Consider the following 23,151-nt stretch of genomic DNA (forward strand, 5'->3'; position numbering starts at 1 on the left):
TCATGCAGGTGCTGGTGTTTGTGTGAGGATCCACGCGCATTCACGTGCTGTTTGTCACGCACAGGGCATTGTGAAACAAGACTCCCTCGTGATCAATCTAAACCGCAGTAACCCAAAGCTGAAGGACCTGTACATCCGCCCCAACATTGCTCAGAAGAGAATGCAAGGCTCGCTGGAGGCCCACGTCAATGGTACGTGTGCCTGGATTGTCGCTTCCTCTATTACAAGACAGACACACAGAGTGCCAACTTGATAGTTCTGCTTCCTCTGCTCTTGTTGAGCTGAGCTGAACAGAGAGATGCACTGTCTTTGGCCTGACCTAAGACTACTTGACAGTTGGTGACCTTGTCATTTGCCCAGGTTTCCGCTTCACATCTGTTCGAGGAGATAAGGTGGATATTCTGTACAATAACATTAAGCACGCCTTGTTCCAGCCCTGTGATGGGGAGATGATTATTGTCTTGCACTTTCACCTCAAGGTACATTCTTCACCTACGCTAGCTGTGATTAATGCTCTCAACAAAAACTTAAGTTTTTCATTTATTACATAAAATCATAACCGGGCAAAGGAGATGCATGCCTTTAATTCCAGTACTTGGGAGGCAGAGGCAGGTGGATCTTTATGAGCCTGAGGCCAGTCTGCTGGTCTACAAAGCAAGTTCCAGGACAGGTACAGCAAGGACTGTTACACAGAGAAACTACCCCCCCCACGCCCGCCAAAAAATAAAAGATTTTAATAATATGTTTATAAATTACTGTGGCCCAGTGACTTAGTCTTAGCACTTTGACCAGTTACAGGTTTCTGTAGTTACTAATGCACACTGCAAAAGAAGCTTCTCTGACCAAAGATGAGTTGAAAGCAGAACTAATCTATAGGGATTAGTGTAACTACTTAGAAGGTAATTTGATGTGTGTATCTTACCCATTTAGCAAAACAACAGCTGTAGTTTCCCCACTGGGACCTATGACTTCCCCACCTCATGGCATTTGACTAGGTTTTCAGTAACACATGAATTCCCTCCTGTAGGTGAGCCCCTATTATAATCAGGTAGTTGGTTACCCCATAACAGGCTTGCCACTATTCCACACTCAGGAAGCAGAGACAGGCAGATCTCTGAGTTCGAAGCCAGCCTGATCTATAAGAGCTAGTTCCAGGACAAACTCCAAAGCAATAGAGAAACCCTGTCACTTGTCATCAGGCAAGATTCTGCCTCTGCCTTCTGAGTGCTGGGATTAAAGGTGTGCTCCTCCATGCCCAACTGCGTTTTGTTTCTTAAAGCGTCTTGTCTCTTTTGGGGGAGGTGGTTTTCAATACAGTGTTTCTCTGTAGCTTAGAAGCCTATCCTAGAACCTACTCTGTAGACTCACAGAGATCGGCCTGCCTTTGCCTCCTGAGTCCTGGGATTAAGGTCGAGCGCCACTGGGTTTGCATTTTATCTTTTTGTAGTTTGGGTGACCTAAGTCTTCTCATTTTCCTCTTCTCTCTGGTTTATCATTAGAATGCTATTATGTTTGGGAAGAAACGACACACAGATGTACAGTTCTACACAGAAGTTGGAGAGATCACTACAGATTTGGGGAAACATCAACATATGCATGACCGAGATGACCTCTATGCTGAGCAGGTCTGAGAAATTCAGAATCCTATTTGCAGAGTAGTAGAGGAGGGTTAAGTATGAGCTGAGGGTTATAGCTTATGCTCCTAAATAGGTACCAAATAGCTTCAGTATCTGCTCTGGTGGTTCAGCGTAATGACTTATGAGTTAGACATAGCTTAGAGAGTCACCTTTATGGTTTATGGTATGAGCCTTAAATAAGATAAAGTGTCAGAAATTTAAAATAATTGTCAGAAAATTGAAACTATAAAAGAATTTGTAAGTTTTTGAGGGGAAATACTATTAACAAGTCATATGATAACTGAATAAATCTCTTTTCCTCTACAGATGGAACGAGAAATGAGACACAAACTGAAAACAGCCTTTAAAAATTTTATTGAAAAAGTTGAGGCTCTAACAAAGGAGGAACTGGAGTTTGAAGTGCCATTCAGGGACCTGGGGTAATGCACTTCCTCTCCGGTAATTTAATATCACAGAGACTCATTCACCTTTGAGACAACAACCCAAAACTGCCAGGAGGACCGGATGCCTCTGGCACCTGCACTCACATGCACACACTCACATGCAGCACACATGTATAAAAGATAGATACAAATATTTTTAATATCCTAAGAGTTTCCGTGAGTGATTTCCGTGGGAGCTGTTTGGCTGAGAGAAGGGGAGATGCTTGTGTGGTGTCAGCAGCAGTCTCTGGTGGAATAAGTGGACAGTTTGCTTTCCTGCTCTCTTTCAGATTCAACGGGGCTCCCTACAGGAGTACCTGTCTCCTGCAGCCCACTAGTAGTGCACTGGTGAATGCTACAGAGTGGGTGAGTATTCGTGCATCCTTTCACATGTGCATGCCTGGTGCTCTCAGAAACCAGAAGAGGAGTTTGAGACCATTGTTAAGACACTGTGTGGGTTCTGGGAATTGAACCCCGGTTCTCTGGAATAGTAGCCAGTACACTTAACCACTGAGCAATCTCTCCAGTCCCCCTTACTGTTACTTTTAGTTTTCTGGTCTTTTCACTTTTCTTCCTACCCCACTGTTCAGAGATTAAACCCATAGTCTGCTGCTTGCTGAGGACATGCTATACTACTAAGTAACACCCACATCCTTCCTGCTTACTCTTAGTAACACAGTTGTTAGAAAGGGGATGGAGCTGGGCAGTGGTTTAAACATAGTAGTGATACAGTCCTTGTGAAGGGTTTACATGGTAATGACGCAGTCTTGGAGGAAGGATCTACATGGTAGTGATGCAGTCTTAGGGAAAAGGTTTAACATGGTAGTGATGCAGTCTTAGGGGAAGGGTTTACATGGTAGTGATGCAATCTTAATGGAAGGGTTTACATGGTAGTGATGCGGTCTTGGAGGAAGGGTTTACATGGTAGTGATGCGGTCTTGGAGGAAGGGTTTATGTGGTAGTGATGCGGTCTTGGGGGAAGGGTTTATGTGGTAGTGATGCGGTCTTAGTAGAAGGGTTTACACGGTCCTTGTTTTAACAGCCACCCTTTGTGGTGACACTGGATGAAGTGGAGCTGATCCATTTTGAGAGGGTGCAGTTTCACCTGAAGAACTTTGATATGGTGATTGTCTACAAAGATTACAGCAAGAAAGTCACAATGATCAATGCCATTCCTGTCGCCTCTCTAGACCCCATCAAAGAGTGGCTGAAGTAAGTAAACCTGTCTGTTACACCATGGTGTGTGCCTATAGTCCCAGCTACTCAGGTGCCTGAGTCCAGAAATGGCATCCAGCCCAAGTAATAATATGAGAATCTTGTCTCTGGTTTTTTTATTCATTCATTCATTTATAAGTATATGGATTGGGTGTATATAATATACACCCTCTTCTCCCTTTAATCACCTCCGTTCACCTAAACATTTGATGTCTACTTTGACTTAATCTATAGCTGCTTGAATTTATTTGACTATAAATCTAGGAACCCTAAATGAGAGAAAACATACAGTCCTGACTTTCAAATTTATGTATATCAGGTCCTTATCCGCTTAGACACCTGGGTTGGTTCCTGTGAAGGGGGCTACAGTACCTCTATGATGTGTTGACTTGGACTGCAGAGATGGACCAGATTTCTAGTCTTGAGAAACCTTCATACTGGTTACCACAGAGTGTGGTGTGAGGATTCTCTTGTCCACACCCACACTGTCACTTGATTCTTTCTTGGTGACTTATATCATATTTTCATTAACAATTGTATTTCTTGTGAATCTGTGTGCCTGTGTTATATGTATGTGCCGTGTGTATGTAAAAACCCATGGGAGCCAAAAGAAGACTAGGTTGGGAAACTGAACCAGGGTCCTTTACAAGAGCAGTAAGCCATCCCTCCGGCCCAAAATGTTGTACGTTTATTTATTTGTTGGCAGGGAATGCAGCATCATGCCGCAACTCAGTGTGGAGTCGGTTCTTTCCTTCTGCCATACGGGTCCAGGGGCTCAGATGCAGGTCCCTCCCCGATGAGTCTTGTTGCTGAGATTTTGTTGTTCTTCTCTTGAGACAGTCTCATGAAGCCAAGGCTGGTCTCGACTCATTATGTAGCACCTAGGATAATTTTGAACTTCTTCTAATCCTGTTCTGCCTCCTGAGTGCTGGGTTTGCCGATGTGTGCTCGCACACAGCTTATGCCGTTTTGGAGGTCAAACCTAGGGCCTTGTGGGTGCTAAGGGAAGCACACTACAATCAGGCTCCATCCTTAGGCTCCCGTCTGCAGGTTAACCCATTTATTATTGGTTTGTTTCGTTTCTTGTTAGGTTTTAAGTTCCTTGTATTTATTTCATTTTTATGTATGGATGTTTTGCCTACATGTATGACTGTGCACTACTTAAATGCCTGGCGCCATGGAAACCAGAAGATGCCATCTTATCCCTTAGAACTGGCGTTACATTTGGGTGCTGGGGACCATACCCAGCTCCTCTAGAAGAGCAGTCTTTGTCTTTATTCTAGACATTAATCCTGTGTCGGATATCAGCAAAGATTTTCCTCTCGTTGTAAGCTAGCTTCACTCAATTAACTTCCTGTACAGCTTTTTAATTTTATGAGGTCCCATTTGGCATTTGTTTTTTAAGACAAGGTTTCTCTGTGTAGACCAGGCTGGCCTCGAACTCACAGAGATCCATCTGCCACTGCCTCCTCTAAGTGCTGGGATTAAAGGCGTGTGCCACCACCGCCCGGCATGAATATTCTTTTTATAACACCTTTTTGTAATTTTCCCCGGTGTGTATTTTTGCCATCTTCGTCAAAAATCATTTGGTTATCACTGTGTATGGATTTTCTTTTCTGCTCCTTTGATCTGTGTCTGTTCTGTGTAATTACAATGCTGTTTTTGTCACTGTGGCTGTAAGAGAATTTACACTTTCTTGTTAAGATTGCTTTGGGTATCTGAGATCATATGTACTTTCAAATGAATTTTAAGTTTTTTCTTCATTTGTTTTACGTTTTGTGAAAAAATGCATTGGAATTTTGACTGGGATTGTATTGAATCTGTAGATGTCCATTTTCACACCTGGTGGGGATGGGAGTGTTGGTCTGGATTTGTTTGTTTGTTTTTGTGTTTGTGTTTTATTTATTTATTTTGGAGGCGGGGTTTCTCAGTATAGTTCTGACTGTCCTTGGAACTCACTCAGTAGACAAGGCTGGCATTAAACTCAGAGATGCTCTTGCCTCTGCCTCCCAAGTGCTGGGATGAAAAGTGGGTGCCCCCACCATCTGGTTTGATTGACTTTATAATGCTTGGTGTTTTTTTTTTTATTCCTGTCTCAATATCCTATTGTATTTTCTTATCTGTGGCTTCAAGGATATGTTTATTTTCTCTTCAGTTTGAAGGATTCCTTCTGATAGCCAATTTCAGTGTGGTTTCTTCATTGTTTCTCTCTATGTAATTCCTCTTTTATTTAACTTTATTTTATGTGCACTGGTGTGAAGGTATCAGATCCCCTGGAACAGGAGTTACAGATAGTTGTGAGCTGTCAGGTGGGTGCTGGGAATTGAACCGGGTCCTCTGGAAGAACAGCCAGTGTTCCAGCAGCTGAGCCATCTCTCTAGCCCCATGGTTTATATTTTCATAGCTTATATTCTCTTATTTGCTTTAGCAATAGTGTTCTCTTGAAATTTGTTTAGGAGTTTGTGTGGATTTTGCTTTCTCAGTTCTTTTTCTGAAGTTTCATCTAATCCATCACTACAGGTCAAAGATTTTTGGGAGGAGTAATGTCACCCTGCTTTTTTTTTTTTTTTTATCACTTTTACCTGTCTGGTCATTGGTTGGATTTGATTTTTTTTTTTTTTTTTTTTTTAAGACCTAACTTCCTTTCTTGTTTCAAGTTGCAGTCTTGTTTTCCTCAGCTGGACTGGTAGCCAAGTCACCAGGCTTGATCTCCAGTCTTACCTTGCTTTGAAAATATTGTCTGCAGAATTAATCACTATGAAAGGGCAATCTATAATGAACATATAGTAATGGAGTATACCTGGTGCATTAGTTACTTTGGATGCAAATGGGAAGACAAAATCCAACCTCAGTAACACTAGTGACTAGTCTGTGTTTACAGAAAAAGAAGGGCAATGCATCTAGCAAAGGGAATGGGAAGGGTAGTGAAGGGTCAGGGAGGCTGACATCATACAATCAATTGACAGAGGTTCTTAAAACCTGCCCGCAAAGAACAACAGAAGAGAGAGGGCATGGGGTGTAGAATATGAAAGCAATCTAGTGTTTCTTGATTTCCTGTATTCTGCCTTGAGTTGCCCCAGGTAGAGAACTGAGGTAGATTTTGAAACAAAACTTTGTTTTCATCTTTCAAAGAACTAAACTACATTCTTGCTGATCTCTTCCATTGTCTAGAAACTGTTCTTCCATTTGGCTTTCTAGATGTTTCAGTGTGGAAAAGACTGTACTCCCTGCTTACCTTACCACTAAGAGTAAAGGAGGGTCTAATGGTTCATCAGATAGGAGCGCTTGCAGAGGGCCCAGGTTAATTATTAAGATTTAAAAGTAGAGGGCTGGAGAGATGGCTCAGAGGTTAAGAGCATTGCCTGCTCTTCCAAAGGTCCTGAGTTCAATTCCCAGCAACCACATGGTGGCTCACAACCATCTGTAATGGGGTCTGGTGCCCTCTTCTGGCCTGCAGGCATACATACAGATAGACTAATGTATACATAACAAATAAATAAATAAATATTTAAAAAAAAAAGATTTAAAAGTAGAAATCTTAATGTAGGTAGCGTTGCGTAAAGCAGATTCTTTAGTAGGTCTCAGGCAGGACATTTGCTAGGGTTATTTTTCTGCTTCCATGTATGTGCAATTCACATGTGCCTGGTGCCTGTGGAGCTTGGAAGAGGGAATCTGGTCCCCTAGAACTAGAGTTGTAGGTGGTTGTGAGCCATCGAGTGGGTAATAGTTGCTAAGCGTGGATCCTCTGCAAGAGCTCGTAACTGCTGGGCCCTCTCTCTGGACCTCCTTTCTCAGTCATCCACTCTACATAGCAGTCCACAAAACAAGTTAGTAAATAGTCATGTAAGCTCCTTAGATATTGAAAACATTTTACACACTTAGAAAGATATGCCCATCCTCAGATAGGCAAACAGGGCAGTGTCGTGGGACAGACCCAGTGGTTCTAAGCTAAGGGGTGGTCAAAGAACAGACTCATTGGTGCTGAGGAAGGGGAAGGATGAACTCAGAATTGTGAGGAACAAGCATGTGTGGGCTGGAATCCTTTTCTGCCGTGAGGGTCAGTGCTCTGGGAATTCATGCCTTTACCTTGTCAGAAAATAGAGTTTGATTCTGATTTTGTAACGTTGTTTTAGTTCCTGTGACCTGAAGTACACAGAAGGAGTGCAATCCCTCAACTGGACTAAAATCATGAAGACCATTGTTGATGATCCTGAGGGCTTCTTTGAACAAGGTGGCTGGTCTTTCCTGGAACCTGAGGGTGAGGTGCGTGAGTGTGGGGTTTCTTTTTTAGTTTGGTATGCAGGGTTGCCTAATGCCATCTAGAGGTAGGGCTAAAGGGCCTGACCAGCACAACATGGTATTATTATTATTGTTTCTTTAGGTAAACCATGAAGTCATTGGGCATTGGTAGTCACTAGCCACATTGCTTTAATTTATAAAATTATTCCTCACAAAGTTTCTTAGTGTTTGGAGGAGATGGGATTGAGGCTTATTTCAAAAAGTACTTCAAAAAAAATTGTCCTCCTGAGGCTGAAGAGATAACTCAGCAGTTAAGAGCACTGCCTACTCCCCCAGAGGACCCGAGTTAAATCCTAGCACCTACATGGTAGCCCACAGCCATCCAACTCTAGTTCCAGAGGATTTGAAGCCCTCTTCTGTCTCCACAGCATTGCCACACACGGTTTGTAGGCATACATGCAGGTAAATTCTCATACATACAAAATTAAAAAAAAAATAGAATCTTGAAAAAATAAATAGCCCCCAACTGTGGTGGTGCACACCTTTCATGTCTGCACTCAGAAGCAAGGAGGTGTCTGAATTCAAGACTAGCCTAGTCTATATAGCAAGTACCGGGTAAGGGCTACACAGTGAGGCCATGTCTCAAAGATAAATTCTTATTTTTAATTAAAAACCTACTTTAAATAGAGCTACTTTGGCATAGTGCTTTAATACAAAGTGTGTTTCTGTCATTAATTTCTACAGATAAAAACAGGAATTGGCTGTTTGAGAATCTAATAAGTGTACTTTAATGAATAATTTTAAGACAGATACTTTATTTCTTGGTCATTTGGCTCTCTTTTTATATATGAAATGCTAGTGGACTGAGTATATTAAGTTACTTTGTTAATAAGGCGAATATGAGAGAAGTAGTAAATGAGGCTTATGCTTTCTGTACTTCACCAGGGGAGTGACGCTGAGGACGGGGATTCTGAGTCTGAGATTGAAGATGAGACTTTTAATCCTTCTGAGGATGACTATGAAGAGGAAGAAGAGGACAGTGATGAAGATTACTCGTCAGAGGCAGAAGAATCAGGTTAGAGAGTATTTGTTGGACTATAGAAATGACTCAGTGTTTGGAGCAACACTCGCTCTTACACGTCCTGAGCTGGATCCTCTGCGTGCGCATAAAGTCAGTCATAGCACTAGGGAATGAGAGAGTCGGGGAGAGGGCGCAGAGGTGAGAACCGTGGGAAGGAAAGAAAGAGGAGTTGCAGGCCCACTGAGAGGCCCCAATGGAAGGCAGTAAGGTAAAGGAGAGGGCATTAAACATCCTCCTCTGGCCTCCACACGCACAGGAGACATCAGTTTTAAAGGAGAAGACACCTATCATGGCTTCCTCATCTGATATCATTCCTAGAGATTGCTTTTAGAAAAGGAAAATATTCAACATTCTATTGTATTTCTGCATGAGTAATATGCACTCAATATTTTTCCAGACTATTCCAAAGAATCTCTGGGCAGTGAAGAAGAAAGCGGGAAGGACTGGGATGAGCTAGAAGAAGAAGCTCGAAAAGGTAATTTTAAAATTTGTTGTTTTGGGTGACTTACTCATTTAATTTATGTGCCAATGCTTGGCACTATTCTTTGTTCTGAGATGTTAATGTTAAAAGTCCATGAGGATTGGGAAGATCACTATAAAATTGTTAGGGAGACAGCTCAGTGGGAAACGTGGTTGCGTTGAGGCTTAGGAACTTGAGTGTGGGGCCCCAGAATCCTTATATAAAATTTAAACACATCAGTGTGTGCCTGTGATCCCAGTGCTGGGGAGGCAAAGATCCTTGGGCCTTTGTTGGCTGGCCTGTCTACGCCAGGTTCATTCCCGGACCCTGTCTCCTAAGGTGGAGAGCAGTGGAGGGAGACAGCTAATGTCAGCCTCTGCCCTGCGTGCTTCCCCAAACACCGGCACACAGAATACACATGCATACATATGAGAACAGGTGGAACTTGGCCAGAGGAGAGGTGGGCTTGACTCCATCTCTGTAATCTTCTCACTGCGCGTAGCAGTGTGACTCCCCAGTCAGAGAGTTACAGTTAAGAATATTGTCTACTTGGTGCTGGTACACAAGTTATTAAAAGTTAAAATGAATGTGTTAGCAGTGTGGTAAGTGCTTTGGGCAGGTAGCCTTTGAATTCTCCTTGTAAATAAGCTCAGTCTCTGAAAGATTAAGCACTTGTCTGGATCCTGTAACTAGTGCTGACCGGATGGAGAGCCACACTCGGGGTGACAGGCTGGCTCGTGCTATCCATTGATAATATGTGTCTTAAGCTAATGAATCATTCTGCCTTCTGCTTAGCGGACCGTGAAAGCCGTTATGAGGAGGAAGAAGAACAGAGTCGAAGTATGAGCCGGAAGAGGAAGGCATCTGTACATAGTTCAGGCCGTGGCTCAAATCGTGGTTCCAGACACAGCTCTGCACCCCCCAAGAAGAAGAGAAAGTAATATGAACCTTGGTCCTCTGCTCCATTCTCTCTGCAGACAACTCCTAACAATCCGACATGACATAGAAACTGTTTCTCCTTTTGGTTTCGTTGAAGTTTTGCCATTTGTGTTTATGGGTTTAGGGGCCATTTGTGTGGACCAAGCTACTCGGGGAATTCCAGGCCCACCAGGACACGTGCCAGTGGCCCCGTTCAAATGGCTGGAGAGGGAGGCGATGTTGAAGGGCAGGAGGCTCCTCCCACCCTTGATACCGTTTGTTTTCTTCTGACAACCTATCTTTGGTGTTTCAAAGCTGAATTACCAAGACAGCGGTATAAGCTGACCATTAACTATTTCTACTATGGTTCTTTTTCTTTGCATTTTTATTTTTTCATGGCTTTTTGAGACAGTCTTGTTATGTAGCTGTGGCTGACCTTGAAGTCACTGTAAACCAGGCTGGCCTCAAACTTGTAATCCTCTTGCTCTGCCTCCCAAGTGCTGGGATTGCAGGCCTGAGCCGCCGTCCTTAGCTGAAGCATGGTTCTGGCCCCGCAGGTTCGGTCCTCCTCTTGTCCCTTTTAAGTTCCAGATCTGAAGTTCTCAAGAAAGGTTCTTGGGCTTTGCTAATGATGTGATATACACAGCTGAGCTAACGGCAGAGCGGGTTGACCGCTGGCCTTAAGTTTTCCTGGTTTCTTGCTTCACGCGTATTTTGAGGCATTTCTGCTGCCTTGGAAGACATGAGTACTGGCACTCCATGGCTGGGTTATCTCCTTGCAGTGCTGGAAGGCACAGTTACCACTGTCTCCTGCCACAGCTAAGGAAGAATGGTCATGCCTCGGCCTGCAGGTGAGGGAGTCAACACAGTCATGTTTTGGCATAAAGTATCTTGACAAGAAGAGAACAGGAAGGAGGCCACAGCACAAGGCTGGACTCTGCTGCTCCTGCCTTTCCTTTCTCCGCAGCGTCTTATGTTGGTCACTTGTGATGATCAGCTTTGAAGCACTGGGGGACTTTATCTTGCCGTCCTCCCTGCAGGTTCTCTGCGTCCACCTGTCCCACTTGGCCTCCTCTTCTGTGACTCTTAAGAGAAGGGGCTTCTCAGATTTTATGTTTGTTTGTTTTCTCTCCTTAGCAGTAGGACTTGATATTTTGAATTTTGGAAGAACTAAAAGATAAATAAACCGGGATTTTTTTTGTTTTGTTTTTTGTAAATTTGTCTTTTATGGCAATTTCTTTGCAGTTCCTGAAATCAAGTTTTGCGTACTAGAATGTTAAGATGTTAAAACAAAATGCCTTTATCCAACTAGTACTATAAAAGTTCACTGGTGGTTGTGAGCCTTACCATTAGTTTGAGAAACAGACAGCAGATAGCACAGGAGACCAGATTTGTGGCATAGCATGTGACTTTATAGGAGATTCCCTCAAATCTTAGAGTGGAGTAGTTCTTTCATGAAAACAAATCTTCAGTCATTTCCTTGTAAATGCTCTGGAGGGCAGCAGCTGCACAAAGGGAAACCTTCAGCCTTCCGATTTGGGTGGCCTGGTCTCCAGGGCTCACAACTGTGGAGAAGGATAGAGACGTAAGGCAGCGACCGTGTTCCGTTTACACTCTTTTGTTTGAGACAAGGTCTCACTCTAGCCCTGGCTGACCCATAACTCACTGTACAGACCAGGCTGACCTCAAATTTAGAGACCGTGCCCTTGCCTCCTGAGTGCTGCTGGGATTAAAGGTCTATACCGTCACACCCGTTCAGTTATACATTTTCACATATACCTGCCGTTTGTCACATGCAGTGGTGCCTCCTTTCATAAGAAAGTGAAGCCAGAATAGAGAAGAAAGGGTTTTTAGGACCGGACAGATGACTCAGTGGGTGAAGATCCCCAGAACCTACAGAGTGGAAGGCAAGAAACTGAGCCCTACATATTGTCCCCTGACTTTCACACATGTGTACACTTGCATAATAAATGTTGGGTTTTTGTTTGTTTTTTTTAAAGACCAGCTTTTTTCTCCACTTCTGGGGATTGAATCCAAACAAGCATAGACATGGTCCAGAATTAAATACATACAGCTGTTAAGGAAGGACTTCACAGCAGCTAATGTCAGCAGGTTAGCAGAGTTACACGAGTAGGTTATTTCCTCTGAATAAATGGAACTAAGAAGTATAAAATTTTACTACTCACTCTTTAGTTCTTGCTCTAGGATATCGCTTCCAGATTGAAGTACCTGCCACAGTTCAAGGTACGCATAGCCTACATCTTGACATTCATTCTTTTCTTCATCCAGAGGGTCACTTACCACTGTAAACTTTAAACTGAAAGTAAATAAAAAGGAGCACGGTTATGAACACATGTAATCGCACTGCGGAGGTAGAGGCGGTTGGATCTCTGAGGTCAAGGGCAGCCAGCACAACAAAGTGAACCCCTCACCCCCAAAAGTAATCATGGAGTTTGGAGAGACGGCTAAGGGAATAAGAATACTGGCTACTCTCCCCGAGGACACAGGTTTGACTACCAGCACCCACCTGGTGCCTCACATCATTTATCACTACTGTGGCAGGCTCTGTGGGCATGGCACGTGGTACAGACATGGCAAGCAAACACCCATACAAGTCGAAAAGTAATCACAAATAGTAGTGTTTTCCCTGAATCTGAATCCCATCCCCTTCCTCCCTCCATTTCCTAAGGAGCCAAGAGTCAGGAATCAGTTTTGGGAAGGGTTAGGCACCTGTGGAAATGAAGACACCATGTGTATCCTGGGGATTGAACTCAAGCCATTAGATTTGGAAGCTGTCTCAGTCTTTTTGAGACAATCTCATGTAGCTCAATCTGGCCTGCAACTCGCTACATAGCTGAGATTGGCCTCCTGCCTCCACTTCCTAAATGCTATGACTGCAGTATGTGCCAACCCTCCTGACTCATTAACCTTTGAAAAGCAAAGTGTTGTTAGTTCTGAAAGACCACATCCCCTAGCTGGAGCAGAGCGGCATGGACCCCTATAGTGAACCTCAGCTCTGTGAAAGAGTCCCTGTGTCTATAGAAAGCCAGCTTGAGACAAGACCAACTACTGTGGAAAGTCTGTCACTCTTGAAAGGGCAATGGAGCAACACTGCAAAGACCACAGATTCAAAGCCAGCTCTGACAAAGAGGTGCAAACATCAAAGGCAAAGTCAGCTGAAGTCACACGGAGCAGAAGGAAAACAATGAAGGAAGAAGTGGACAGAAAGACAAAACACCCATGCACATGAGTATAAGTTTTATAAAATTTTGTTTTTGTGAACCTTATGCATAGTGCCTGCAAGAAGCCAGAAGAGGGTTTTAGATGCCCTGAATGAAATTACAGATAGTTGTGAACTGTCGTGGGAGTACTAGGGGCCAAACCTGGGTCCTCTGAAAGGGCAACCAGTGTTGCTGCTGAGCCATCACTCCACCTCACACATACAATTTTTATTTTTTAAGAACTTTATTTTATGGACATTGGTATAATGATGTCAGATTCTCTGGAACTGGAGTTACAGACAGCTACGAGCTGCCATGCTGGTGCTGGGAATTGAACCCAGGTCCTCTGGAAGAGCAGTCAGTGCTCTTAACCACTGAGCCATCTCGACAGCCCCCACATACAATTTTTGAAGTATTTTAAAATATAAGTATAAACCAGGTGGTAGTGGTGTTTCATGCCTTGAATCCCAGCACTTGAGATAGAGGCAGGTGGATCTGTGAGTTTGAGGCCAGCAAGTTATCTTAAAAAATCCAAATTATCTGTCTGCCCAGTGTAGGACACTATCGAGATTCATAATGTTGCAGTTACCCACATACAAATCCCTTCCACCAGTGAAATATGAACTGAATCTACACTGAACGGGCAGTCAGATACAAGAAGTTGACTCGAGTAGATGGGAGAGTCATCAAGAAGAAATTAAGTCTGCACTGCCAATGTGAAGTGGCTCACAATCCCTCTTCCAGATCTTGTCTAAACTCAGACTGTAAATGTTCTCTGAACATCTGCACTGCCAGTGTGAAGTGGCTCACCGTCCCTCTTCCAGATCTTGTCTAAACTCAGACTGTAAATGTTCTCTGAACATCTGCACTGCCAGTGTGAAGTGGCTCACCGTCCCTCTTCCGGATCTTGTCTAAACTCAGACTGTAAATGTTCTCTGAATGTCTGCACTGCTAGTGTGAAGTGGCTCACCGTCCCTCTTCCGGATCTTGTCTAAACTCAGACTGTAAATGTTCTCTGAATGTCTGCACTGCCAGTGTGAAGTGGCTCACCGTCCCTCTTCCGGATCTTGAGCATGCAGCATGGCAAACAGAAACTGCCTTCTGCCCTGTTGCTCCACAGGATCCAGGTCTATCACTGTATGAAAGGTAAAAGAAAAAGAACACGGGGATGAGGCTGTAGCCCAGTGGTACAGTGTTTCCCTCATGTGCAAGGGGTCCTGCAGGTTGGCTCTGTGTCAAAGATGTCATTGCAGATAGCTAGACTTGAGCTGGCTGTGTCATAGGGGTGCACATGGGAGGCAGAGGCTGGCCAATCTGAGTTTGAGGCCAGCCTAGACTAAAGCGAGTTCCAGGACAGCCAGGGCTGTTACACAGAGAAATACTGACTTGAAAAACCAAAAAGAAAATAGCTAAAATTGGAGCTGAAGAGATGACTCAGGTGAAGAGCATTGAGAGTCCAGGTTCAGCTCCCAGCGCCCACTGGTGGTTAACTACTATCTGTAACTGTCCTTCCAAGGGAATCTTCTGACCTCTGCAGGTCCTGCATGCATGTGATGAGCAGACATACATGTGGGAAGAATACCCAGACGTGAAATAAAAAGAAATCTAAATAAAAATTTAAAAGAAAGTAGCTAAAATCATCTCTGTGTGCATACTATCTGTGGCTGCCTGCCTCCGTGTATAGATTTATATACAAATAGCTGGGCGGTGGTAGCGCACGCCTTTAATCCCAGCACTTGGGAGGCAGAGGCAGGCGGACCTCTGTGACAGGCTCCAAAACCACAGAGAAACCCTGTCTCGAAAAACCAAGGAAAAAAAAACCCACATGGTAATGTGTGCCTTTAATTCCGCACTCTGCAGAGGCAGGCAGAAAATGTCAAAGGAGGGTTAACTGAAGCAAGTGAAGGTACTTAGCACTGCAAGTGTTAATATATATTCTAGAATAACAAATAATAATTGAAATAAAAATTATGACCCAATTGTGTGGGAATGAAGGACATGGATGTAGAGTTGTCTAGCTTAAAATTTTTATCTGAGATAGGAATATCTACAACTACTATATCCTAGAATTTCAGTGGAAATATTTAGATATATGAGTAATTCTTTAAAATAGCCAAAAAAAAAATTGAAGAGCCGTTGCAGAGAGTTCAGTCATGGGGTAGAGGCAGGAAGAGCCATGTGCATATACTACTTTGGTCAATATGTTGACTAGGGAAATGGTTGGATTCACCTGCATCCCAACAAATGCCTGGTTGCCTCCTGTGCCCACTCACCCTTCAGGAGAGCTCACCCTTGTTAAAGTGGAAGTAGATTTCCTCTCCTGCCCTAGGTTTCCTCAGGGACACCGGAGTCTCTGTCTCTGAGAGCGGCAGATCATAGAACTTGTACTCCACGTACACCTGCTGTATGTTCTCATCAGACATGACTTCAGCCTCTGGGCAGAAGGCCAGGGAGACAATCTCAATGCACATCTTCTCTGAATTCTGAAATGGAAATATTGATTTCCTAAAGGTTAACAGAAAGCTCTAGAAACTCGTCATAGCACACTACAAGAAGCCATTTACTGACAATTCACAGGCAAAATGGCTACCAGCAGACAACTAGATGAAACTGCCACAGAGTCTATCTCCTGCTGAGTCTATCTCCTGGCTACGTCCACAGACACAGAATGAAAAAGCTGGGAGTGGTCGTTTACTGGGGAAGCCGAGGCAGGGAGATCCCAAGTCCAAGGCCATCTGGGGCTATGTAATAAGATCCTATCTTGGACACACACACACTAGGCTGGACATGGTGGCGCACAGCTTTAATCCCAGCACTCAAGAGGGAAAGACAGATGGATCTCTAGATTGAGGCCAGCCTGATCGACAGCAAGTTCCAGGACAGCCAGGGCTACACAGAGAAACCCTGTCTGAAAAAATAAATGAGACACACACACACCAAGGATAAAGAAAAGTGAAGATCTCTGAAAGGATGGATTTTTCATTTTCTCAGTGCCACCCACATCAGCATTTTCCTGTGAGTTACAGCAGCCTTAGTCACTATCGCAAAGAGCCCAATTAGACCGACATGCGCCAAAGAGGAGGCCACCGGGCCCCACACAGCATCTGGTCTGCTTCAGGTCCCTTTCAAAGTTACTGCCACACCAGCCCTTTTCACGGAAGTGTCAGAAGATTGACGTTCGTCTAGTTTCCAAAGGTATACAAGCGAGCACGAGCCCCTCGTGCAGAGTGGCAGCCAGTTAGCATCAAGCCATGGTGCCCAAGCACCAGCCTCTACCCTGCCTATTTCCAGAAACAAGAGGAGCTTCTGAGTCTTGAGAGGAGTGCAGCGGGCACAACCCCCCAGTGAGTCTGCCTCGCAGTCAAATGGACTCTTCTTCAAATGGCTTGTTTTCTTCTCAGGAACCCACACAAGGAAACCACTGACTTCTCTTTCTCTGTTTCTAACTACCACTCTTCAAAATGGAAGAATAAGATAAGATAGATTTGAGGGGTGGCGAGGAGGCTCTGAGGTCCGGAGAACTGTTTCAATTCCCAGCCGCCACACGTCCCATAGCCATCTGACTCTAGGCTCCAGGGGATCTGACTCCCTCTTCAAGCCTCCAGTGGCACCAGACGTACATGTGGTACACAGACATACGTGCACACAAAACACCTTCACACATGAAATAAAAATAAATCTTAAAAAAAGGACAAAGCAATAAAAATAAAATGCATTAGAGAAGGACACACAGACTAGAACACAGTTGTTATTAAGATCAGCGTGTTACACTCTGAGTGTCTCGCTGTTGGGAAAACAGTGGCTTTGAGCTCCGCCCTCAAAGACTCCACCTGAATGGACATGTGACTGGCACCATCTGTCCAGTACTAACAACGCATGTGGCACAGACTGAGTTGTTCCTGGGCAAACTGACTCTCTAGGAGCATATGTGCATACCAGAAGCGTATTGGGAAACCAGGCCTGAGGATTTATCAGAAATGCCAGCCTGAGCCCTGCCCATCCTCTGACATCTAACAATCTGATGTGTATGTCGGGGGACTGACAGGCGAAGAATTCCCAGCAGACCCCAGGGCTTTCACTTAGCTCAGGTCCTGCTATGTGAGGAGGCGACCAATCCGCTTAAATTGCTGCCAGCCAGTCGGGTTCACCATCTCTGCCTGTCCTTCGCCTCCCCTGCAGCTCAGCTCAACAGTGCAGCCACAGCACTTGTGCGGAGGACCCAGCAGGTTTGTCATCTTACCAGTTTCTCCGCTCTGATACTTCTTGAATTTTGTTGTGGTCTCTTAACCCTTTAGAGTCTTTTTAAAGATTTGTTTATTTATTTCTGCCTGTATGTCTACCTGCAAGCCAGCAAAAGGCACCAGATCTCATTATGGTTGGTTGGGAGTCACCATGTGGTTGCTGGGAATTGAACTCAGGACCTCTGGAAGAGCAACCAGTGCTCTTAACTGCAGAGCCATCTCTCCAGCCTCACCCCTTTACAGTTTTTAAAGTAATACATAATGTATGGTTTGAGAGTTAGTATCAATAATCAACTTATTGATCAACAATAAAAGAACTTACGCTCTCCCCACAGGGCTATCAAGGAAAGCAAGGTTATCTGGTAAATTGCTTCTACTGAAACAACTTAATGAATTTGTTATTCAACGAATTCAGAGCTGGGCGGTGGTGGCACACACCTTTAGTCCCAGCACTTGGGAGGCAGAGGTGGGTGGATCTCAGTGAGTTCAAGGCCAGCTTGGTCAACAAAGCAAATTGCAGGACAGTCAGGGCAACACAGAAAAACCCTGTCTTGGAAAAACAAAACAACAACACCAACAAGGCCCCTGGTCAGGACTCTTCTGAAAAGCCTGCACCTTATTCTTTCCTTCAGTGCCTTTCTCTCTACTTCAGTAAACTTTATCAGCTTCAATATTCTTTTCTGTGCTGAAGCCACTGATACTGATTTTGCCTACATAAGGTCTGTGACATAGCTCCTCAGGCTGCTGCTGCTGCTGCAATAAGGGTTAGACATTAATTATTGAAGGCAATATTCTCCTTACTGTGCAGTCTGGCACTTCTTGTATTTCATAAGCCTGTGTTCTTAACAACAACAACAAAAAAAAGAGGAAGGTACTAGCTGCCAAGCCTGGCAACCTGAGTTCAATCCCTGGGATGCACATGGTAGAGAAGGACCCCCTAACTCCTGCAGATTATACCCTAAACTGAGTTCAATCCCTGGGACACACATGGTAGAGAAGGACCCCCCAATTCCTGCAGATTATACGCTAAACTGAGTTCAATCCCTGGGACGCACATGGTAGAGAAGGACCCCCCCCAACTCCTGCAGGTTGTACTCTAACTTCCACATACATATAGTGGCACACACTCATGTGCACACCATGAATAAATGCAACTTAAATTTTTATTTAATATTTACATATCTATCCAGTCTTGTACTCTCAAATCACTTATTTGACCTTCTTACCTTTAGCACAAAGGTCATCAGCTCCTTTTAGCCCAGGCTGGCCTTGAACTGCTTTTGTAGGTGTCTAGGAGTGGGATAACCTTGAACTTCTGATCCTTCTGCCTCCATCTTTCGAGTGCTAGGATCACAGGCATGAAGTACCACCAGGACTTCCTGCATCTGCCTAAGGAGTCTATCAACTAAGGTACACCTCCTGTCCCTTCCTTTCTCTTTGCAGTCTGCCACCTCTTTTCTATGGCCCTCCTCCGTCCCCTTTCCCATCTAGCTTGGAAAGCGGTGGACTTTTGTTTTGGTTTGGTTTTTTGAGGTTTGTTGTTGTTGTTGTTGTTTGAAACAGGGTTTATCTTTAGAGCCTGTCCTGGAAGGAACTTGCTCCGCGGATCAGGCTGGTCTCAACTCACAAAGACCTGCCTGTCTCTGCCTCCTGAGTGCTGGAATTAAAGGCGTGCACCACCACCGCCCGGCATGTATCAGGATTTTTGAAGCTGCACTAAATGCATCTTTGCATCAGGATATGGCTACAAGCCTATGGAGGCCAGGGAGGGAGTGTGGTGGTTTGAATGAAAATGGCTCCATGAAATCATATGCTTGACTGTTTGGTCCTCGTTTTGGGAATGTTTAGGAAGTATGGCCTTATTGGAAGAGGTGTGTCACTGGAGGTGGGTTTCGAGGTTTCAAAAATCCACACCAGAACCAATCTTGTTCTCTCTTTCTCTCTCTCTCTCTCTCTCTCTCTCTTTCTCTCTCTCTCTCTCTCTCTGCAACAGTGGATCAGGTGTGTGCCCTCAGTTGCTTCTCCAACACTGCCTGCCAGCCTGCTGGCCATGCTCGCTCCCACCAGCACGACATCTGTGCCCATAGACCACAAGGCTCCTCCCACCAGCAGGACATCTGTGCCCATAGACCACAAGGCAAGCTCAAGGCTGGATCTGACATGCTCAGCTCAGCACTGTGAACCCCCCAGTCCTGGATCTGACATGCTCAGCTCAGCACTATGAACCCCCCAGTCCTGGATCTGACATGCTTAGCTCAGCACTATGAACCCCTCAGTCCTGGATCTGACATGCTCAGCTCAGCACTATGAACCCCCCAGTCCTGGATCTGACATGCTTAGCTCAGCACTATGAACCCCCCAGTCCTCGATCTGACATGCTTAGCTCAGCACTATGAACCCCCCCAGTCCTGGATCTGACATGCTCAGCTCAGCACTGTGAACCCCCCAGTCCTGGATCTGACATGCTTAGCTCAGCACTATGAACCTCCCAGTCTCCCTGTCTTTGCTCAGCCTGGCCAACCCCAAGTTAAGGAGAGAGATCAAGTAAACGCCCACACACAGGCCACTCTGATGGAGAAAATTATTCTGTTGAGGCTCCCTTGTTGCAGGTGATTCTATTTCGTATCAAGTTGACAAAACTTAACCAGTACAGGGACCAATGCAAGTGTGGATAGCTCATGCCTGAAATCCCAGAACTCAGGAGGGTTAGGCCAGGTTCCTACAAAAAAGTCTGAAGCGAGCCTGGGCTTCAGCGTGAGCTCCTGTCTCAAACAAAACAAAACAAGAGGACCGAGCCTGACACATGAATCATTGTGTGTGCCCAGAGCCCGCTGCTAAGATGAGCAACCCATCATCACTTGTAAGAAGAATGAGCAGCTGAGGTGATGTGAGAGGATGAACATCCAATATGTGTGTGGCACACGGCACAGAAGCTCAGTCAGAAATTCCCAGCAGAATTCTGTCTAAATTAAAGGTCATGTGTCCCTCCAATCGAATTCTTACTGATGATCAGTTTAAAGGAAGGAATGAACTGGACATGGTGGTCCATAACATAATCCCAGCACTCGGGAGGCAGAGCAGGAGGATCTGTGAGTTCCCAGGCCAGCCTTGGCTAGATAGTGAGACCATTGTGAAGAGACACCGTGTCCAAGTCAACTCTTATATATACATAATTTATTTATTTGTATCTTATGTGCTTTGGTGTTTTGCCCACATGTATATCTGTGTAAGAGTGTCAAATCCCCTGGAACAGGAGTTGCAGACAGTTGTGAGCTACCATGTGGGTATTGGGAATTGAACCCAGTTCCTCTGGAAGAGTGGCCAGTGCTGTTAACCACTGAGCCATCTCGCCAACCCCACCAAGGCAACTCTTTTTTTTTTTAAAAAAATATTGATTTATTGTGTATACCATATTCTGCCTCCATGCATGTCTGCAGGTCAGAAGAGGGCACTAGATCTCATTACAGATGGTTGTGAGCCACCATGTGGTTGCTGGGAATTGAACTCAGGACCATTTAGGCAAGTAGGTGGTAATCTTAACCACTGAGCCATCTCTCCAGCCCACCAAGGCAACTCTTACAAGAAGAGACTTGCTTACAGTTTCCAAGGCTTAGTCCATTAGAATTAAGGCAGAGAGAGCGTGCAGCACACATAGGTGTGGTGCTGGAGAAGCAGCTGAGTAAATACATCCTGATCCCTGAGGAGGGAGAGGGAGGGAGGTAGGAGGAGGAGAAGGAGTCAAAAACTGCAGAAACTGAAACATTTTTCTGAACCCTCCACAAAGAATCCCTTCCTTTCTTACAGTCTCCATCTCCTCCATGAAGTCTGAAAAATGACCTCAGCCTGAGCTGGGTGTGAACGAGTTCCAGACAGGAAAGAGAAGCATTGCACTCGGCTGGTATTTGCACCAAAATCAGAGAAGCCTGCATCACTGCAGTAGACGTCACCACGTGCAGCCACTCAGCGCTCCGTTACTCATGACTGTCCTCTAACAGATAATGGTCACTCCAGGTACTTACGGCTTTGGGACACGACTGAGACTGGGGGGTCACTATGATGTCATCACTGTCGAGAGTCTGGGCTTCACTCGCTTCAGAAGCTTGTCCCGAGGATTCTTGATCTGCTAGAGGAGAGGCTGAATTGCAGAACACATTCAAAACACTTCCTCCACTCCACGCAAAGAGTCAGTGCCCACACCAGCTCCCCTGTTTCATCACATTAACTTCAGCATCAAACTCTGCACTTCAAAGATTCAGAAGTCTGTTGTCACAGGGTGCATTGCAGGGGGGAGGAGAGAGAAAAGGATGAACAGAGAAAAGGAGAGAAGAGGAGAATGGAGGAGAGTGGGAGAGGGAGGAGGGGGGAAAAGGGAAAGGATGGGGTGGAGAGGGAACCAGGTTCCAGCACCAGCAAGCAGATTAGACCACATGGTTCTGGTTTTAGACCCAGAATAGAAGGGGTTATGGAATATCCCTCTGTGACTAAGGAAAGCCACCGAGGCCAGGGATGTGGCAAGAGTTTCCTGGCATCGAGGCTCAGAGGGGCTATTGTGTGAAGTTGTGAAGCTGAAGTCTGGACTGTCTTTGAAACCCCAAGATGTTGGAGATGCCAGAGCAATAGGGTGCCTGCTGAGGGGAGCTGCTAACAGGGACTGCAAACATCCCAAGAGAGAGAAGTGTGTTTTAGTCAGCAAAGTTGAAAGGATTTGGAGCTCTGAAGATTGCTTCGATATCAGACATGGATGGAGATGCAGAGGTGGGAGTTTGCCCAGCTGGTTTTTGGTCTTGCTTTGGTCCAGTATTTTCTCACAATGCTCCCTTCCCTGCATTTTGAAATGGTGATGTATGTCCTGTGTCATATTCGTTGGAAGTATGTGATCTGCTTTTTGATTTGCAGTTAAGAGATTGCATGATTCTCAGAAGAGACTTTGAACTTTAGACTTTTAAATAAGTTTGAGACTGTGATAAACTATGGGGACTTTTGAAGTTGGACTGAATGCATTTTTGCATTATGATATGGCTATCAACTTTGGGGGGGGGGGAGCCAGAGAGTGGAAGTGTAGCTCTGTTGGAGTAGATGTAGTCTTCTTTGTTGAAGGAAGTGTGTCACTGTGGGGTCAGGCTTTGAGGTCTCTCTTGCTCAAGCCACAGTCAGTGTAGAACACTGTTCACTTCTTGTTGCCTGGAGCTCAAGATGCAGAAGTCTCAGTTCCTTTCACAGCACCATGTCTGCCTGCACACCACCCACCATGATGATACTAGATGAGCTAACCTCTGAAACTGTAAGCCAGCCCCCCGATTAAATGTTTTTCCTTATAAGAAAAAAAAAGTATGGAGTCGAGAGATGGTTTAGTTACAGGCACTGGCTCCTCTTCCAGAAACCCTGGCAGGGCAGCTGACAATCATCTGTAACTCCAACTCTAGGGGAATATAACACCCTCTTCTGATTACTGTGGGTACCATGTATCATGTGGTACATAGACAAACATACAAACAAAACATAAAATAAAATTTTAAAAATTTAAAATTTGTAGAAAAATAAGAAAGTATGCAGGCAGGCTAGTAGCCTCTCTGGAAGCTTGAAGAAAATGACCACACTAAGGAAAAGCAAGCACTGTGACGTGTGTGTTCGTGTGGAGTGAGGCACCTCCCACACGTGACTGCCCTTCTGCTGAGGTAGACCTTTGTGACAGAGACACAGGCACAGTGGCTCATGAC

At 44.9% G+C, this 23,151-nt stretch overlaps 2 protein-coding genes across 4 annotated transcripts in view; one reads left to right on the plus strand and one right to left on the minus strand.

Moving 5' to 3' along the window:
- Nucleotides 1-11,189, plus strand: part of Supt16h (SPT16 homolog, facilitates chromatin remodeling subunit) — a 33,274-nt gene extending 22,085 nt beyond the window's left edge. The window contains exons 17-26 of the mRNA XM_075950343.1: nt 65-191; nt 361-479; nt 1,500-1,625; nt 1,944-2,056; nt 2,350-2,425; nt 3,102-3,271; nt 7,408-7,537; nt 8,459-8,588; nt 8,992-9,069; nt 9,850-11,189. Of these exons, the coding sequence (XP_075806458.1) occupies nt 65-191; nt 361-479; nt 1,500-1,625; nt 1,944-2,056; nt 2,350-2,425; nt 3,102-3,271; nt 7,408-7,537; nt 8,459-8,588; nt 8,992-9,069; nt 9,850-9,995 (1,215 nt within the window). The 3' untranslated portion in view covers nt 9,996-11,189. The remainder of the gene's footprint in view (nt 1-64; nt 192-360; nt 480-1,499; nt 1,626-1,943; nt 2,057-2,349; nt 2,426-3,101; nt 3,272-7,407; nt 7,538-8,458; nt 8,589-8,991; nt 9,070-9,849) is intronic.
- A 119-nt stretch (nt 11,190-11,308) lies between these two features.
- Nucleotides 11,309-23,151, minus strand: part of Rpgrip1 (RPGR interacting protein 1) — a 31,465-nt gene continuing 19,622 nt past the window's right edge. For 2 of the 3 annotated variants that reach the window (XM_075950344.1, XM_075950346.1), the window contains 5 exons: nt 21,454-21,554; nt 15,484-15,676; nt 14,244-14,328; nt 12,159-12,289; nt 11,309-11,537 (listed from right to left, as the gene is read on the minus strand). In XM_075950344.1, coding sequence (XP_075806459.1) covers nt 11,425-11,537; nt 12,159-12,289; nt 14,244-14,328; nt 15,484-15,676; nt 21,454-21,554 — 623 coding nt within the window. In that variant the 3' untranslated portion in view covers nt 11,309-11,424. Of the gene's footprint in view, nt 11,538-12,158; nt 12,290-14,243; nt 14,329-15,483; nt 15,677-21,453; nt 21,570-23,151 lie in introns of all 3 variants that reach the window. The other variant, XM_075950345.1, reaches the window with a different exon arrangement.

Source organism: Microtus pennsylvanicus, chromosome 15 (assembly GCF_037038515.1).
Source record: "Microtus pennsylvanicus isolate mMicPen1 chromosome 15, mMicPen1.hap1, whole genome shotgun sequence".
Taxonomy (NCBI): Eukaryota; Metazoa; Chordata; class Mammalia; order Rodentia; family Cricetidae; genus Microtus; species Microtus pennsylvanicus.